The sequence below is a fragment of the Puma concolor genome, chromosome A1 (genome assembly GCF_028749965.1).
Source record: "Puma concolor isolate L17-30 chromosome A1, mPumCon1.1.hap2, whole genome shotgun sequence".
Lineage (NCBI taxonomy): Eukaryota > Metazoa > Chordata > Mammalia > Carnivora > Felidae > Puma > Puma concolor.
Window position 1 is genome coordinate 167,997,468 of NC_141667.1, and position 19,504 is coordinate 168,016,971.

Below are 19,504 nucleotides of genomic sequence, written 5' to 3' on the forward strand. Positions count from 1 at the left end.
GCCTAAAGGGGCCCACACTGGCCAAAGCTGGGACAATTCCAGAAATAAAGTACGACAGCATCATAAATCACAATAATCATAATAAAGTAAGAATTCTTGGGTCCACATTGATATAAAAAAATAATAAACGGGGAAAGGGGGGAAATCTTCCTTACAGAAGGATGTAAACCAAAAAATACATAAGGAACAATGAACTAAAACACTATCATTTGGCAAGAAGCCTTGGGTGGCTCAGTCGGTTGGTCATCCAGCTCTTGATTTCGGCTCAGGTCATGATCTCAGTTGCAAGATCAAGCCCACAGCAGGCTCTGAGCTGGCCATTGAGCCTGCTCCAGGTTCTCTCTCGCTCTCTCTGCCCCTTCCTGGCTGGCACACTCACGCACTCTTTCTCTCTTTCAAAAAAAAAAAAAAAAAAAAAAAAAAACCTACCATTTGGCAACATGATAGTAATCATTCAGGCAAAAATCATCAATGAATGCTAAAACAGGTGGTAAAGGTTTGTTCAGAAACAGCATATTTACACAGCCTCAAAAAATACTAATTACAAGGAAGAAACAGTATCTTTAGAATGAAACTCAGCAGACACCAGGAAAAAACTTACCTTGTGTATGTGTAGAGTCAATTCTCGCTATTCATTGCAGTATGTTCGATAAAGTCACTGCAAACTCCTAATCCATGAATAGTCATTGTTCACAGAGTAAATATATTTATAATCTCAAATCCTAATAACAACCTATCTTGGTAAATTCTGTTTTCTTTATCTTACAAAAGAGGAAATGAGGTTTAGGAGTGTTAAGAGACTTGCCTGAGGCTGCCCCACTAACAGGTGCCAAAACTGGGATTCAAACCCCATCCAACTAGACCCTGAGCCAGAGCTTTTGGTCTACACTTCCCTGCTCCCTTCCATATTCACGTTCTAGTCACCTCTGTAGGACAGCTGAAATAAGAAGGCACAGTGACATCTTGTTCAACCTCAACTGGGAACGGAATGGCAATTCTAACTTTTAGCCACTTTATTCAGGTCCAGGAATGACCACAAAGACACTACCGATAAGTATTGATTCTGCGTTACAAATAAATTTTAGTAAGTAGGCAACTTCACAAATAAAAACCTGTGAATAATGAGGATCGGCCATACATGGGGCACCTGGGTGACTCAGTCAGTTAAGCGTCCGACTTCAGCTGAGGTCATGATCTCATGATTCATGGGTTCAAGCCCCATGTCTGGCTGTGCACTGACAGTGCAGAGCCTGGAGCCTGCTTCAGATTCTGTGTCTCCCTCTCTCACTCTGCCCCTCCCTTCCTTGGGCGCTCTCTCTCTCTCTCTCTGAAAAATAAACATTTTAAAAAAATGAGGATAGCCATATAGAAGTCTATGTACATATAAATGTATATAGACAAAGAGATATGATAAAGCAAATGTGGTAAAATGCTAGCCACTGAGGTACTGGGTAAAGGAACTAAGATGTTTTGTAATGTCTTTCAATTTTATTAAGTGTGTTATTATTTCTTTTTTTTTTTTTTTACGTTTTATTTATTTTTGAGACAGAGAGAGACAAAGCATGAATGGGGGAGGGTCAGAGAGTGGGAGACACAGAATCCGAAGCAGGCTCCGGGCTCCGAGCTGTCAGCACAGAGCCCGATGCGGGGCTCGAACCCACGGACCGCGAGATCGTGACCTGAGCCGAAGTCGGCCGCTCAACCGACTGAGCCACCCAGGCGCCCCTGTGTGTTATTATTTCAAAACAAGAAGTTATAAAAAACTAAAAGACTCACCTTTACCTTTTCCAACTAAGGTACTCCCTCCTTTTATATTTTAATTCTTTAGTTTTTTAATGTTTTTAATTTATTTTTGAGAGACAGACAGACAGACAAGAGTACAAGGGGATGGGGCAGAGAGAGAATAGAAGACACAGAATCCAAAGCAGGCTCCAGGCTCCCAGCTGTCAGCACAGAGCTCAATGCAGGGCTCGAACCCACGAAACATAAGATCATGACCTGAGCCGAAGTCGAACTCTTAACCAACTGGGACCCCAGGTCTCCCTTTAATTTTTTTTTAATGTTTATTTATTTTTGAGAGAGAGAGAAAGACAGAGAGAGAGAGACAGAACGTGAGCAGGGGACTCCCTCCTTTTAAAAACAACAACAGAAAGAACCAACTTTGTGTGCTTGGCAAAGTCATTTCACCTTTCTGGGTCCCTAGTTCATCACCAGAACAAAGCGGGAGCGAGACTACACTAAAGGATCCCTCGGCTCCTGCGGATGAGAAACCCTGCAGTTCCGAATCTCTGAAACAGCACAAGCACCTACCGTCAGATTCACTTTCTTCAGAGTCGATTTCCATTGGCTCCGTGGACTTTGGAACTGAAATGAAGTCCTGGTCTGCAGATTCCACTGGGTTCTTGGCTGCAGATTCTTGGACGGTTTTCAGGAAATTCTCATTCTCTTTAGCATCAAACAATCCTGCATCTTTCAAGTTCCTTTTTGCCTCTGAAGGGACAATTTGTGTATTACTCGTTTCGTGCAAAATGACAGTGCCAGTGACTTTAGAAAGAGGACTTTTTTCACATTCTGCTTCATCCTCACTTGAAAGAACAGAGGAAACATATTTTCTGCCCGATGGACAAAGGTCTGGTTGCAGCTCAGACACTTTGGCATATGTTTCATCCGTCAATACAGAACTCGAACTTGTCGGAGGTGTTGGAGTCCCTTCTCCTCCACTCTGGAGTCCGGGTGCATCGCTGTGTCTCTTCACTGTGCTTTCTGAAGGAACTGGATGTTTTCTACCCTTAACTGCGGACTCATCACTTGTCTGAAAGGCTGTGTTCGCCACAGTGAACCTCGGTGACATTTCTTCTTCTGGAACACAAGATTCACTGACGGGCTGTGACACATGAGCCGAGTCTGCCGGCCTCTGGCTACTGTCAAGGCTGGTGTCGCACTCCTGTGCAGAGTTCACACAGGCCAGATGGGGTCCTGCTGGCAACAGCATTCCTTTTCCATCAACTTCCTTAAGGCCTTCATCAGTTTCCTCATCAGAACCCTTCTCGGGCGGCTTTTTCACTCCTGACGCTCCCGTCTGCACATCGTTACCTGCGCGAATTTCCATGTCTTCATCGTCGTCAAGAGCCTTCTGAATAGCTAAGAGAGTGAGCGGTGACACGGGTACGTTCTCCCCGTCAGACTGCCTTCGGCCCTCACTCTCCCACTCCTCCTCCGAGCTGCCCCCCAGCACGGCAGCTTGCACAGCCAGGGACGTTCTTGGAGGAGGAGGGGTGGTGGCAGGCTCTTCCTGTGGCTTTAGTTTTCCACATGGAGAGGACTTCACGTCAAAAGACTTGCTCTGCATTTCACTGGAAGAAGGAAGAGCCTCTGAACCCACTCCTGCAGCTTTCTTAGCTTGAATACCTGAGGAAGAATTAAAACATTTCTCATTATGTAGTTTTACAGTAAGACACTATACCTCTAGTATGATGAATAAACAACGCTGCTTCTCATAAATGAAGTTACAATTTTTCATTTAATCAGCACTGAGTTAATTTATCAATTTTAAAGTGGGCTGGTACATGAACACTGAATAACATATAGAACTGCTGGATCGCTATAACATACACCTGAAATGAATATAACATTGTATGTTAATTATACTGGAATTAAATGTTAAAGCAATAAATTACAAGAATAAAAATAAAGAGGGTTGGTACAATAGTAGGTAATCCATTAACAACTACATACATTTATTACTGCACAAGTAGAGTCTAGTTCATAGAATTCAGAAACACAATAGATTTTTGGTTTGCAACCATCAGGTAAGTGATGGTGCCTGATACCTCTTATCAAGATGTAATGTGAAGTGTCTTCAGAGACCACTCTCCTCGACTCTACCTCCTTCAAAAAGCCCCCTTCCTCTTCATATTGTCTTTGGATTTGTCCGGACTGTTGCTGATTCATTTCCCTTTGGACATTTTCTATGTGTTGGTTTAGATAGTTTTTTTTAAGCAAGCCTTTGAGCTGGTACTGTGAAAAGTCATTAGACCCCTAAAAGAAAATAAATAAATATAATGATTCTTTTGTATTAAATACAGATAATATTCCCACATTTCCATCCCTTTCCCCAAAAGGGGACAAAGAGCAATTGATTTTTCCCATTGGTGATATTTTTGTATTATAAAAGTAAAATTTGAATACTAGCAAAAAACTATAACTGCCTTATTAAAAAATAATCTTTAAAACAGAAAGAACTGGGCAAAAGAAATCATGGATACTGTTTATGACTTAATGATTTACTCAAAAAACATTTATTGAGGGGCGCCTGGGTGGCGCAGTCGGTTGAGCGTCCGACTTCAGCCAGGTCACGATCTCGCGGTCCGTGAGTTCGAGCCCCGCGTCGGGCTCTGGGCTGATGGCTCGGAGCCTGGAGCCTGTTTCCGATGCTGTGTCTCCCTCTCTCTCTGCCCCTCCCCCGTTCATGCCCTGTCTCTCTCTGTCCCAAAAATAAATAAACGTTGAAAAAAAAAAAAAAAAAAAAACATTTATTGAGCATGTAATGCATGCCAGGCACTGTGACATTTTGATTACGGCTTAATAGATAGGCAACCTTCCAGAATGCAAGTAAGGTGCCTAGCATGGTCCCTGACCTATAAAAGACACCAAATAAATCACAACAGCCACAGTTATTAATGATAAGTTAACATTTATAAAGCATTTCCTGGGAAGGCATTCTTCTAAGAGCTTTTACGTGTCATCCCATATTATTTCCAACCACCCCACGAGACACATGCCATTATCTCCATTTACAGATGAAGAAGCTGAGACAAACATGTTAAGTAACCTCCCTAGAGTTGCAAGGCTAGTAAGTGGTAGATACGGAATCAAAAACAGGTTGCCAACTTTATATTGCTTCTATTACTATTATGTTATTATTTACCATCATTACTATTACCAATATTGCATTTGCCCAATGTACAGATTATACAAAGGTCCCACCTGGCTGACCTAGCACTTCCCTTTGCTATCAGAAGCACAGATTCAATGGGCGGCTGAGCCACACTACCCTGCCATCTACAGACCCCAAGCTCCATGGTGGCAGGAAGAGAACAAAGGGGAGAAAATCATTAGGGACCATCTCCCTTCTTCCCATGTCTTCCCACCGTTGTTTACATAACCCAAACTGTATCTCCTCAAAGGCCAGCCAGAGATCTTTTCACACTTAAGAAATAAAGTACTTGATACACAGACTGAGCCTGGATTTTTCCCCTGAAATGAAAATAAATTTACTCCTAACCTTTGTATATCATTTCTGTGTACCTTCATATTTTCCTATGTTCACATACTTCGTGGAAAAACAAAGAAGTGATATGGAAAGAAAGAGCGCCTGTCTGCCTTTTGCATATTTTTGGTATCAATTTAAGAAATGTTCAAAAGTCTGTAGAAAAAAAAATGCTACATCCATTCATCAGGAATAATGCTGCTGCAAAATGCATATTCTCTGTCCTCCAGTGAGTGAGAGAATGATGTGAGAAATCATAGGTAGTAGCAGAAAGGGAAACAAAGCTCATTTGCCCACTAAAGGCAGTAGTAACTTCTGGTGTAGCATGACCAGGAGACAAGCTTGACCCCAACTACGCACACCACCTGCTCCAGGTTTCTGTGGCTGTAGAGCCACCACAGATGCTTCAAGCTACGGATTGAACCACTACTGAACACTTATTATGTGAGAGATACCAACATAGGTGCTGAAATTACAGAAGTGAGCACGACAGGCACATGTGAATGCTCAGAACCAGAAAGAAACATTACAGGGTGTTACGAGAAGACAGAGCAGGAGGCAAGACTTGGTCTTAAACGGTAAGTCAAAAGGCTTCTTTGAAGAAGTGTGTCTAAGTTCAAACTTATAAACATATGACGCTTCCTAGGATCTCGGAGACACAAATGCTGTTTACTAGAAGCAGATATTATATAAGTAATGCTTATCAATTTCCACTTTTTTCTAATGAAAAATCTTGAAGTTCTTAATCGTAAGCATGGATATGCTGTTATATATTTCACCTCTGGCATTGCTTCAAATAATGTTCTTCTTCGCTTGGTAAATTCTTTCATATCAGTCAAGATTTCATGCTTTATTTCAAGAGGCAAGCTGCTGAAGTCTTCAGATTCAATATCTATCGCATGAGGATTATGAAAGAACTCTTCCTATAAAGAGTAAAACATAACAGCGTGAAATTTACATTTCATACACTTAATTCTATTTATCCTGAGAGATATTTATTGCACTTACAAACATAGTTCTACATAATCTACAACAGACTAAACACAGTTGTACATAATCTGCACTAGGTACCAATGAATAGACAGATTAAGGAATACAGCCATTCACTCACAGATTCATCCAGTAGAAAAAATACTTACCAGACACCCCTAATGTACCAGACACTGTTCTGGGTGCTAGGTATTATGCAGCTCATGCCAGATAAAGTCCCTACTCTTAGGAGTGAACTAAAGACATAATAATGAAATCAATAAATAAGTGAATGAACAAGACAATAAAGCAGGTTAATCTGATTAAGAGAGTTGATTAGGAGAACAGGAAGAGAAAAACATTTACTGGTAGACAGAAAAGACCTCATTAAAAAATGACCTGTGAGCAGGGACTTGAAAGACACCAACAAGCCTGATCAGGACATCCCAGGCTGCAGGAACAGCAAGTACAAAGGCCCTAAGGCAGGGATGAGCCTTTGATATTTAAACATTATTTGTAATTCCCTTAATTAGATTAGTTTTGCTTTGGTCTTAACCTATGATCAAAAGTGAAATAAAAAGTGAAAAATTCACAGACATGAAAAAGTATAAAACTTTTCTAAATTTTAACTAATTACCAAAAATGCTTTAAAACTCTTCTATAAAGAAAATAAAATAATACAGTTAGCTTTCCTGTATGTAGGCATGGTGTATGTGTATGTCCAAAGCAGCCAGCACTGAGGACAGGCCAGTCATGCTCACAACACCCATGCTTTTCCCTCAGTAATGTTCCCAGCAGCCCTCTGAAGAAGCATCATTATTATTTTTCTTCTACAAAAAAAGAAAGAAAAGCAAGCAAGCCAGCCAGCCAGCCTTGGAGAAGTTACTATGTCTAAGATCACACAGCTAGTGAACAGGAGGGCCCACACTTAAATGCAGGACTTTCTGACCACAGTGCTCATGTCTTCACCAAGACTGCTATCTTTCACTACATTAATAATGCAGAACCTCTACAAGTTGAGGGATCCTGAGCCTGAGGTTTTAGCTCAAAGGTCATTTTCCAGATGTACCAAAACAAGAGGAACATAAAAGACCAGTTAAGTTGGGAATCAAAGAATGTTACCCACTATTCAAGAAACTTGAAAAAAATTTTAAAAACTTGTATAGACAGTACAGCCTCAATTCATAAAAATGTCATCCATTAAAACGTGTGTGGTCATGGTTTCAGAACATGACCACACGTTCTCTGATCCCTCTTTTCATGTAATCCCTCCCCTTAAATAGGGGGCGGCCTGACTGACCAGCTTCTCACAGACAGGACATGCAGGAGGGGAGACTGCACGACTTCAGAAGCCGGCCAGAAAAGGCACAGGGCCCTGCCAGGCACTGGCTCTTGGGATGCCTGCCCCTGGAACACAGTGCCATGCTGTGGGCCCCAGGCAGGTGTTCTGACTGACAGCGTCAACCGGCAGACATGCAGTGAGGAAGCCCTGGAGGGGGCTCCAGCCCCAGCTACAGTCCGTCTGCATCTACCCGGCAGTCATGCAGACAGCACTGCCTCGCTGAGCTCACCAACCCCCGGAACGGGGAGAGAAGACGACACACAAACAACCATTTCCACATCACCCGATCACACGGCAATGGGCAAGTGGAACCTAAGCACAGACGTGGTTACACATGTATGCGTACATGTATACCTGTCACATACAGATCACATACAGATGTACCCAGACACACACAGGTACTCAACCGAAATGAGGAGGGAGGGAGAATGGACTAACATATACCGAATTACCTGAAGTCATTTATGGGTGCTACCTTTTCTATATTTTTACACAAGTATGCATTACTATTTGTTGGTGGGTTGGTCGGTTGGTCGGTTGGTTGTAAAGGAAAGATGGCTTATTTTGGATATGTGGATATACATAATGGCCAACCAACTCCACATAAATGTGCGCGGAAGCATGTATACTTATACATATATTCACACGTGCACACTTATACACACATGCACAATAAAGAAGGCGTCTGTTTTTCAGGAACTTTCATAAATTCACACCACCTCAATATTCATTTTTGTGTCATTCATTTCAAATGGTAGAACATATTCTGAATTCAAAAATTACGTATGTACCTGTAATGCTTGTTTCTGACTCATTCTTTCTTGCCATTCTTTTTCGTCTTCTTCTTCTGAACTGAAAGCCAAGCATACGTTTACAGTATCTATGATTTAATGACTTATGAAAATACTGCTTGAGGCAAGGGGCTGCTAGCTACAGGGGCTACAAGGGTGAGTAAGATGGCAAGACATGGGTTGCCCTTGTTCCCACAGTCTGGAGGGGACACGTGTGAGTGAGCAATTACAGTATGATCTAGTAACTTCCACCATAAGAGAAGAGTAATAAGGACAGTCACCTCTCTCCAATCTGGGGGGGTCCTAAAAGCATTCTGGAATCTGGCAATTACACTGCTTGCCCTGAGCCCCAAGTAAGTGAGAGGTCTAGTTGTAGGGCATGAGGAACATTCATGCAGAGAAGTATTCCAGGCAGAAACCGAAGTTCTATAAACATCTGGAAACAAGGGAAAGAAAGCCTGCCTGTACACGGTATAAAAACAGCGGGTGGTGAGGATGGGAAGCATGTGATTAAGGGGCTGGAATTTATCCTCAAGAAATGAGAAGCTAGGAAGTGTTTTAGGCTACACAATGACATTATCAGATTTGGGTTTTAACAGATTCTACACTATAAAGAAGAGATTGAGCATGGTGGGTAGGAGTTCCAGCCAAGGGTAAGACCAACCAAAGACAAAGACAGAGAAAGAAGTGTAGAAGCCACTACGGTAATTGCAAGAAAGGACGATGGTGGCAGTGATGAAGATAAACAGAAATGGCCTGATTCAAAAGCTACTTGGGGTCTCAGGAACCCCTGGGAAAGGTATGGGGACAGGTAGGGGCAGAGGCACACTCCAACCACAGAAGCTGCGACAATTAACAGTGAGCGAGAGGAAGTGCCAGAGGAAGAGGGGCGTGAGAAAGAGTGGCCAGAAAGGTTCCCAGGTAGCTGGACAGCACGGGCACCGTCTCACACACGGCTGAAAAGTGCGGTCAGCTGAGGCCTGCAAAGCGTCTACTGGATTTAACGAGGAGGACGCTGCGTGTGGTCTCTAAGCACGGTGGTAGGAGACAGAAGACACGGGCTGAGAAACAGGTAGAGACAGCAAGTGCATGCAAAGGGTAAGAAACATGTGTACGAATGATACATCAACAGTGCTAACACGGGGTCTGCAGAAAGAAGAGAACAATCAGCACAAACCAAAACACAAGTACAAGTTAGAATGAAAAATGAAAAACATTCTAAAAGGGACAGAGAATGCATTTTCAGTTGCATTCATTCCCACATGTCTCATCATGCAGATAAAACCCAAAGATTTAAATCTGTCTAAATACACAGACAATTACTATTTGTAAATAGTTAAACATTTACCTGTTTTTTTCCTCCTTCTGTAAAGGTGGCAAAGCATAGAGGTCATCTCTTTGAACTTGAGTAAGACTGGGGAGCGCTTCATCTCTGAAAAACACACAGACTTCAACACAGGTAACGGGATTTAGGATTTTAAGTCAGGATTTTGACGACACAAGCCCTGCTGAGGAGGTGAGAAGAGGGGAGACACAGGGCAACAGGTTTCTCGCTGCTGACCTGGCTGCCCAGGCCACTGTGGTGGGAAGTAAGCACGGCCTGGAGAGAAAGAGGGCGGCTCCCCAGCACCTCAGCCAGGGCCTCGGCTACAGGCATGGACACATGCCTCATACAAGTACAAAGTGCACGCAATGCATCATTACAGCCGTTCTCTCTCCTTATCAAAGCTGACACCCACCAGAGAATTTTCACAATTTCAAATTACCAGGTCAAATGGACACCCCACTTACCCCTCTCATGTTACCACCTATTATCTGCTGAGTTAAGGTTAGGGAAAGGGTTAACCCAACAAAAAATTAAAAGCTTTAAGCCTTTAAAATTAATGCAATTTGCCTCTTGCCTTTTGCTTTTTAAGGCAGTTTTGATAGCTTGTCTTTTCAAAAATGTTTTCAAAAGCTTCTCTGTAGTTTTTTTGGAATCACTGGTTGCCAAATCCTTTCTCTGCCTTCTCTTAGCCTGTGAAAAGAAAGGGTAGAGGATTCTATTTCAGGGTATTAGTATATTAAAAATATTTCTCTAACTTTTTTCTATAGAATGTGGTTTGTCTGAGCTTTCAGAATGTGGATGCTTTAGTAGTTCCTCCAAAGTGTTGTTTATCAGTGAAAATGTTCAGGTCTCTGATATGTAAAGCACACCGAGTTTCCATCTAGCGATTACTGAAAAAACTAACTAGTATACAGTATTTGGGAAACGATTAATTTATTTTCAGTTTCTTTTAAATATCCTTTAATGTCCCCAGAAGCCCAAAACTAAACAATATAGTTAAGTAAATGCTTCTCCAAAGGATTATATCAATTAACTAATGTATTCTGTAAAAATCACTGTTATGCCAAAACCAATTTCTGCTATTGGCCTTTATAAAATAACATTACTCAGATGCCACCCCATCCCTCAACATCCAAAATTATATCATAAGAAATCCTAAATTATAGAGAAGTATCTTGTAAGTAATGTCCAAGTAGGAAAAAACAGAATAGTCTCCATGCTTACGGTGGAATATAAGGAAGAAACACAAAACATTCTCTTCCCTTCTAAATTAAGATATAACACTGTGGAAGTGTAAGGTGTACAATGTGTTGATTTGATACATTTATATATTACAAAATGATTACTACAGTAGTGTTAGCTAACACCTTTAATCATGGGGCAGGGGAATTGGGGAGATGTTGTTTACTTTAGATAAATTCTGGAGTTCTTTCCTGTCTAATCCTTCCAAGGAGTGCCTGATACAGTGTATCCTGGATAATTTAAAACTGCAACATGCGAATCTATACCTTTTACTGAGGGAACAAATATCCCCAAGCTACTGCAGATCCTTACTTTTATCCTATATTCTCACTTACTTAGACAATGCCTGTCCAGTGTAATTATGAAGTGATGAGCTGGCATTTTCAACACATAAAAGTCCTATGTCCAAATGGGTGCTATCATTCGGGGCATACACAATTACTCCAAAGTTCACGCCTTTGTTCCAACATTGTTTGAAACTACTTTCAGAATAAAGAAACTCCTGGGGTGCCTGGGTGGCTCAGTCAGTTGAGCTCAGGTCATGATCTCATAGTTTGTGGGATCAAGCCCAGAGTCAGGCTCTGCACTGACAACACAGAGTCTGCTTGGGATTCTCTGTCTTGCTCTTCCCCTTCCCCACTCTTGTTCTAGGAAGGAAGGAAGGAAGGAAGGAAGGAAGGAAGGAAGGAAGGAAGGAAGAAGAAACTCATTATCATTGTTTTATATCCTGGCTAATTTCCTTCCTCAATAATCCACTTTAATCACACCTGACACCACACAAAATCACCTATTCCTAACATCCCATCAGTCTTTAAACACTGGGGACCCACGATCTCAGATTCAGAGCATTTCCCCAACAGGTTCTCTGTAGCGCTCAGCAGCATAGCTGAAACATGCATAGAACAGCTACAAAGATACTCTAGAAGGAAAAATCCCAAGTGTAAGAATTTTAGTAGTTTTATTAAAAGTTGAATTTTATCATTGCACCCAGGAAGTACTCTCACAAATAATCCTTTTTTAAAAGAAGAAGTATTGGGAAGCCTGGGTTGGCTCAGTCGCTTAAGCCTCCAACTTCAGCTCAGGTCATGATCTCATGGCTCGTGAGTTTGAGCCCCACATCAGGCTCTGTGCTGACAGCTCAGAGCCTGGAGCCTGCCTCAGATTCTGTGTCTCCCTCTCTCTCTCTGCCCCTACCCTGCTCATGCTCTGTCTCTCAAAAGTAAACATTTAAAAAAAATTCTTTTAATAAAAAATAAAGAGAAAATTAAAATTATACATGAACTTTTTTAAATGTTTATTTATTCTGAGAGACAGCGAGCATGCGTTCATGCACAAGTAAGGGAGGGGCAGAGAGAGGACCCCAAGCAGGCTCTAGGCTAACACAAGGGCCCAATCCCACAACTGCGAGGTCATGACTTGAGCTAAAATCAAGAGTCAGAACCCAACTGACTGAGCCACCCAGGTGCCCCGAACTTTTCTTTCTAAGAATGCAGAAAGAAAAAAAAAAAAAAAACAGATGACTCTTACCAAAGTCTGTTTCTTCAACAGTGGAGCATCCCCATCAAACACAAATATAGGACGAATTCGAAAAAATAAGAGTTTGCAGAGCCGATGAAACAAAGTGAGAAGATGAGCATTTTCTATCGAGTTCCCATGGCGATCCCGGACTCCTCTTAGTGCCTGGTTCAACCAAATGCTAATATCTGGTAGAATTGTTAAAGGAAAGATTTTGGACTGTCTTCCCTCACCCCCACAATTTCAACTTCCCAATAACCGATATCATCTAAACATTGAAACTAAGCACTCATCACAATTCATTTGAAATTGGAGAATGTTTAGCCCTGATGGAATCTACCTAAAATCAGTTAATTTTATTTGAACCCTTACTACTGTTCACATACTGAATTTTAAAATCTTACATCAATAGATGTGTCCTTTTAGAAAATCTAATTGCAAATAATTGCTTCTTTAAAGAAAACTAATAATCTCTACAGAATTTTCATAAATTAGCACAACTCTTTTGGAGAACAATTTGGCAATTCATAGCAAAAAAATGTAAAAACTTGCATTCTATTTTACTACTTCTTCCAGACATTAGTCCTCAGAAAATCATCATAGACTTACAATAAGAGTTACTTTCATGAATGTTTACAGTAATGAAAACATGAAAAACAATGTAAAAGGTTTCCAACAGATCTTTAAACTAAATTATGATATACTGATTTGCTGAAATACCAAAGAGCCCTCAAAACTGGAAGCTACAGAAGCATATATAGTGATAAGAAAGACAATCACAAAATATTAAAGGAGACAGAACAGGTCACAAAACTCCGGAATGCATAATTACATTTTATAATATACAGGATACGTTAAATATAAAAAAACTAGAAGTTCAGGCACCAAAATATTAACAATAGTTATCTCTTTTGCAATTACAAATAACTTACATCTTCTTGGAGTTTGCTTATATTTAACCTTTGTAAAAACTGCTTCTTACCAAATTACTTCCTACGTGTCCGCACGACAGAGGGATGCAGCACGGCGGGTCCTCCCCTCCCCATCTCCTTGCCAGCTCCTCTAATTCTCCACTCAAGCCTGGCTTCAGCAGTGCTCTCCCTCAGGCCCTCTCCCCTCCTCCTGCTGCACAGGCTGCCTAGGCCACCTCAGCACCCCCACACCACACCCTCTCCCTATGTGAGCTCTGTCCTGACCCTCAGACTAGATGGCCTAGATGACACCTCTACCTGATGCCTCACAGATGTTCCCAACTTCACATGATCAAAACTAGACACACGTCTTTTCTACCAGGCTGCTTACGTCCCCATTACAGTGAAACCTGTTCACTGGAGTCAGATCACTGAATGTCATCCCCTACACTCCCCTCATCCAAACACTACCAGATCCTATCAATTCCACCTTTCAGCCCGTCTTGAAGGTAGACTCTTCCTGCCTCCAGGGTCTTCTCACATGCCCCTTCTTCTGCCGGAGTTTCTCTCTCTTAGCCTAGTTATCTCCAACTCATAGGTCCCGGTCTATGCATCACTTCCTCAGCCCAGACAAAGACCTCCACTTATGTGCTCCTATTCAAAACGTATTGCTTATTATGTGGCAGAAAACCCACTGAGGATATAGCACTGAACAAAACAAGGGGTTTGCCCTTGTAGAGTTGACAATGTAGTGGAGGGAAAAACCAAACCATGGGCTCCATGCCTTGTCTAGACCATGTTTTTGTGCACTGCTCCCCTTTCACAGGACATATAGGAGTCAACAAATACTTGCTATTAAATGAGCTGAACAGTCAAGTATTTAAATGAATGTATATTACCTAATTTATAACTGTAAAACAAATTAGGCCAATCAACAATTAACTTAATAAATACTATGAAAAAAATAGTGGAAAGCAAGCTATTATTATATTCATTCCTATATTTGAGTGCTACTATGTGCCAGGCTTATCTAAGATCCCAAGATCTTGAGATAGAACAGTAAACATAGCCCTGAACAAAACAGATATGGTATCCATCTCCAAGAAATTTGCACTCCAATGGGGAAGATGAACAATAAAATAGAAGAAAAATGAATAGATACATATTATATATTATAGATATACTATAATACATATAGATAGAATACAAAAAAAGCAAATAGAGCAGAGTAAAAGGACAAGGGGAGCGGGGATCAGTAGCTCTTTACTTAGGGAAAGCCTATGTGAAGAAATAGTGGAGTCCTGAATGAACAAGAGGAACAGTGAGATAAGAGGGACAGCAAATGTGAATGCCCTAAGAGAGAAGCATGCTTCCACTGAAGGACAATGTGGCAAGGTCTGAGCCAAAGGAGCAACAGAGTTGATGTGCATGTGCAGCCACCGGAATGTGACTTAAAGATCACCCCAGTGGACGAGTGAGGAATAAACTAATTATAACATCCCTAGTAAAAGCACACAGCAATGGCGGAGACAAGAAGTGGCAGGATAAAGGATCTACCTTGGAAGTAGGATTTGGTGTTGACTTAGTTCTATACTGTATTGGATAAAATATTTCTGCCTGGCTTGTTTCTGGTTGCTACACTGTTGGACAGTATTAAGTTTCTACTTAAACCATTATTTTGAATGTTATGATCAATGAGAAAACCTAATTTCAGATCAGTGGCTCTCAACTCTGGATATGGCTCTCAACTCTTCAAACTGGATAGGAAACTTTTAATTCATAGATTACTGAACATAGATATGCCTAAAATTCTAAATCAAAGATGCTGAGATGAGTTTGTTTGTTTTTTTTAATTAATCTTAAGTGGTCTCAGCTAGGGTTGAAAGCTCCAGCTTGAAATTACTTTTTAAAATTATATAAAATAAGGCATTCTGAAAATATTTGCATATTTTGACTTGCCTAATTTCAATAAGTTTATTTTAAAAAAAAGGAGCATTAAATTCATCCCGGGCTGGAAAAAAGTTAAATCCACAGCAAAGCCAGAATCACTTCATAGGTAAGACCCAAACGACCAAAAACATTTTGAAACAAAAGATAAATTACTTTAGTTCTATTGTTAGGTGATTTAAAATTTAATCTCCATTAGTATGTATAGCCTAAAGAGAGTATAATATTTTGCTAACAGAGTTAAATGCAGTTTACAAATGTTAAGGTCCACAAGAGTCAAAAGTTAAACCGTTAATTATTATTGGATGCATTTAGATTATATAAATAAACAAGGCACTCATCCACAGATGGTTAAAAAAATGTATTTTAAGGATCCAAGAGTAAATTATGAACATAATGTGTCATGGAAAATTTCTTCATTAACATAGAAGACATAAATATTGGAATATAGGTCAGATATTTGAATTCGAATTCCCATGAAAATGTTACAAAGCTGGAAAGAGCCCAACTGTCCATCGATGGATGAATGGATAAAGAAGATGTGGTGTATATATATACAATGGAGTATTACTCAGCAATCAAAAAGAATGAAATCTTGCCATTTGCAACTGCATGGATGAAACTAGAGGGTATTAATGCAAGCGAAATTAGTCAGAGAAAGACAAAAATCATATGACTTCACTCATATGAGGACTTTAAGATATAAAACAGATGAACATAAGGAAAGGGAAGCAAAGATAATATAAAAACAGGGAGGGGTACAAAACATAAGAGACTCTTAAATATGGAGAACAAACAGAGGGTTACTGGAGGGGATGTGGGAGGGGGGGTGGGCTAAATGGGTAAAGGGCAACAAGGAATCTACCCCTGAAATCATTGTTGCACTATATGCTAACTAACTTGAATGCAAATTAAAAAATAAATAAATAAATAAATAAATAAAAAGAAAATGAAACAAAGCAAAATCAACTATAGGACAGCAGTCAAATATTCTTTTTACATATATATATTATACACACACACACATATATATACACATATATATGTATATATATATGTGTATATATATATATATATATATATACACACACACACACATATAAGCTTGTATTTATAACTGGAGGATCATTGATAGTCCTCTTTAAATGGTTTGTTCTTTCAGACAAACTTAATAACCTCATGAAAATTATTTCATGTCCCAAAAGAGCTCCCGAGTCATCTAAAACACAGGTCACCTGAATTCTAAATTAAATGCTTTACCTTCCTTACTTTGATTTTCCCAGAAAATCAGAATGCTGAACTTCATGCGTCAGCTCAGTGATTTTACGAATCATCAATTCTTCATAGAGGCTGCCACATAAAATGCCTAAGTCTTTGCTGAAGTTTGAAGGGTTCCTGTCACCGAAAACTGCTTTCCTTCCCATAGAGTTCTATGAAGAAAATCTTTAGAAAGCAGTGAAGAACCACTAGAGGGCAGCAATAGCGCGTTGCTTTAAAACAACAGACTCTCCCTTTCCCGATACAAGGTATCCTTCAAAAACTTTTAAGCAAGGCAAAACTCATTACGGGTGTATTTCAAGATTACTCACACTGCAGAAAATATAATCATCATCTTACTTTATTTGAAAAACTATCAGTGTCACATCGTGTACAAGTTGTCTCCACACTAAATGACAGCTCCTCACTCAGTGGCCCCTTCTGCAGGACTCCCACATACTCTTAAACTGCATTTACCGCCGACAGCAAGTATTTGCAGGACTCTTGTCCTCCTAGATTACAGCTCCTGTGCCCACCTAGGGACTGGCACAAGGTACCACCAGCTTCCAGAACAGCCACTCAAAGGTGAAGGAGGAGGAGGAGGGAGAGAAGGATGCTTAACTTATAAAAAGACCAAAACTTCAGAAACAGCATTCACAGGTTTTGATAAAGCAGAAAAACACTTAATTTCAAAGACACACACAAAACCAGCCAGACATATGCACAAACGACAATCTTTTAAAAGCCTATCATAAAGGCCGGGAGGTTTAAAAAAAAAAAAAAAAAAAGGCCACTGTGTACCTTTTGAAATCTTTTCACTGTTGTACTACATGAATTCCCTCGTCCAAAACTCATAATAAAAAATTGTAAAAGTTACTTTTGAAAAAGAAAAAAAGGTCAAACACCTGTCCACCCTATCCTTGTTCTAATACGCGTAAGTGGAGCAGTGGAGCAGGACTCAGGACCCGCGAGCAACACTACCGGTAGGAAGTCCGCCTCATTTAACTCCACGCTGACCTCCCAGGCCGACCGATGCTTTTAACCTTTACAATATTAACTAAGCTTTCACTTAAATAACCCCTTTACTCCTCATACCAACCCCGCGTGCAGATACTATTACTACCTCCACTTTGCAGACGAGAGGAGGAAAGCACTGCCCCTAAGTAATAAAACCAGAGGACTGCAGCCCAGCGTGGCACTCCTGCAAAGCGGGGGAAAGCAGACACTTGAAGAAAAAACGTCGCGAAGGAGATGCCACTGCTACCCCGCGGGAGACCGTCGCCCTGCCAACACCACGCTGGGCCCAAAAAAGGGAGCCGGGAGTAACTGCCTGACGCGGGTCCCTGCACCCGAGAACCGACGATGCGTTAAGGATACCCACGGCGAGGATCTTCCCTTCCAGCGTCTCCGGGCTCACTTGCCGCCCGGAGCACTCCAGCAGCTTCCAGAGCCCCTGGACCCCCATGAGGCCTCCAGCGACACTCGGCGGCGGGGTCGCGGGAGACCTTCTATTCCGATCCTACCACAGCCTGCACCACTGCAGGAGCCCGGGCGGGGCTCCCCCTGCTCCCACCCAGGGAAGATGGAAAATAATACAGGGTTTCCAGGGAAAACCGGCACCGGCGAAAACGGCACTTCCTGGCGGCTGACACTGCCTCACGGAAGAAAGGCGGGAGCCCAGAGAATGGCCGGCGTCAGGGAGGCGCCAGTCCTCCTCTCTCCTAAGGTTTGGCCCCAATGTGTGCCCTCTTAGCGGAAGAGCAGTGAGGGGACTACGCAGACCAAACAGCCAGGGGGTCCCCCAACACCGACTGTCCCGTAGAGTTAGCGCGTAAACCCACACAAAATGGGTTGGGCGGACGGGTCTCCGCTTCCATTTAATAGCTGCTCAGGACGGAAGTCCCGCCTCACAGCCCTACGTATAGTCGCTGCGCCTTTTCCTTCCGGAAGAGAGGGGGCGGTGCAGCCTCCGTGTTTGCGTCCTGTCATTCCCGAGCTTGCTCCACGCTGGCATTCTGTCGCAGCCAGATGTTGGAACTGTGCGCTGAGGTCATTGATTTCCATGTGGTTTTTCCGTACCATCCCCCCCCCCCCACCGGCCGCCACTTCTGCAAACTCTTAATACCAACTTTAGGACAAAACTATCAAAAATTGGTTTTTAGCAAAACTACTTCCCAAAATGTTGTTTTTTTGTTTTGTTTTGTTTTGCATTTCCTCCATGTGTGGAATAATCCCCACAAATTGTTCCTACTTGTATTTTACAGAGGTTAATATAATTGCCTATTCTATTTTTGTTCCCCCCTCTCCCCACCTGCAACGTAGATTATAAACTTATTGAAACCAAGAATTATCTTGTTGACTGTTAGAGCCCCACTCCCAACACTTAGGGATTCCATAAATACCCCCTAAATGACCTCTGTCGGCCTCTAATCTAAAGCTCTCCAGTACATCTTGCACCCCCTGAAAGAGAATTTCCCCGCAAGCCTGGCAGCCTTTGGTCCAAATCCTGAGTGAGCCACACAATAGCCCTGTGTTTGTGGGCTGAGTTGTGTGCACCTCTAAAATTTGGATGTTAAAGCCCTAAACCCCAGCCAGCACCTCAGAATGTGACTCTATTTGGAGATGGGGCCTTTTAAAGGTGACTAAGTTAAAATGAGGTTGTGAGGGTAAACCTAATCCAATCTGACTGGCGTCCTTATCAGAGGAAATTTGGGGCACACAGAGAGAGACACCAGGGATGTGCACACTGGGGAGGACCATGTGAGGACACAGCTAGGAGGTGGCCATCTGCAAGCCAAAGAGAAAGGCTCAGGAAAAACCAAACCTGTCAACACCTTGATCTTGGACTTCCAGCCTCCAGAACTGTGAGAAAATAAATGTGTTATTTAAGCCACCCAGTCTGTATGGTAGAAGACACCATATGATCCTAAGCGA

At 41.7% G+C, this 19,504-nt stretch overlaps 1 protein-coding gene across 1 annotated transcript in view; it reads right to left on the bottom strand.

The window, feature by feature from the left end:
• ERCC5 (ERCC excision repair 5, endonuclease) overlaps positions 1-18,480 on the bottom strand; it is a 32,593-nt gene extending 14,113 nt beyond the window's left edge. The window contains exons 1-8 of the mRNA XM_086708458.1: positions 17,948-18,480; positions 12,468-12,643; positions 10,273-10,388; positions 9,720-9,803; positions 8,372-8,432; positions 6,049-6,192; positions 3,831-4,038; positions 2,311-3,408 (exon numbers count right to left, since the gene is read on the bottom strand). Coding sequence (XP_086564584.1) covers positions 2,311-3,408; positions 3,831-4,038; positions 6,049-6,192; positions 8,372-8,432; positions 9,720-9,803; positions 10,273-10,388; positions 12,468-12,643; positions 17,948-18,035 — 1,975 coding nt within the window. The 5' untranslated portion in view covers positions 18,036-18,480. The remainder of the gene's footprint in view (positions 1-2,310; positions 3,409-3,830; positions 4,039-6,048; positions 6,193-8,371; positions 8,433-9,719; positions 9,804-10,272; positions 10,389-12,467; positions 12,644-17,947) is intronic.
• Between the last annotated feature and the right edge of the window lie 1,024 nt (positions 18,481-19,504).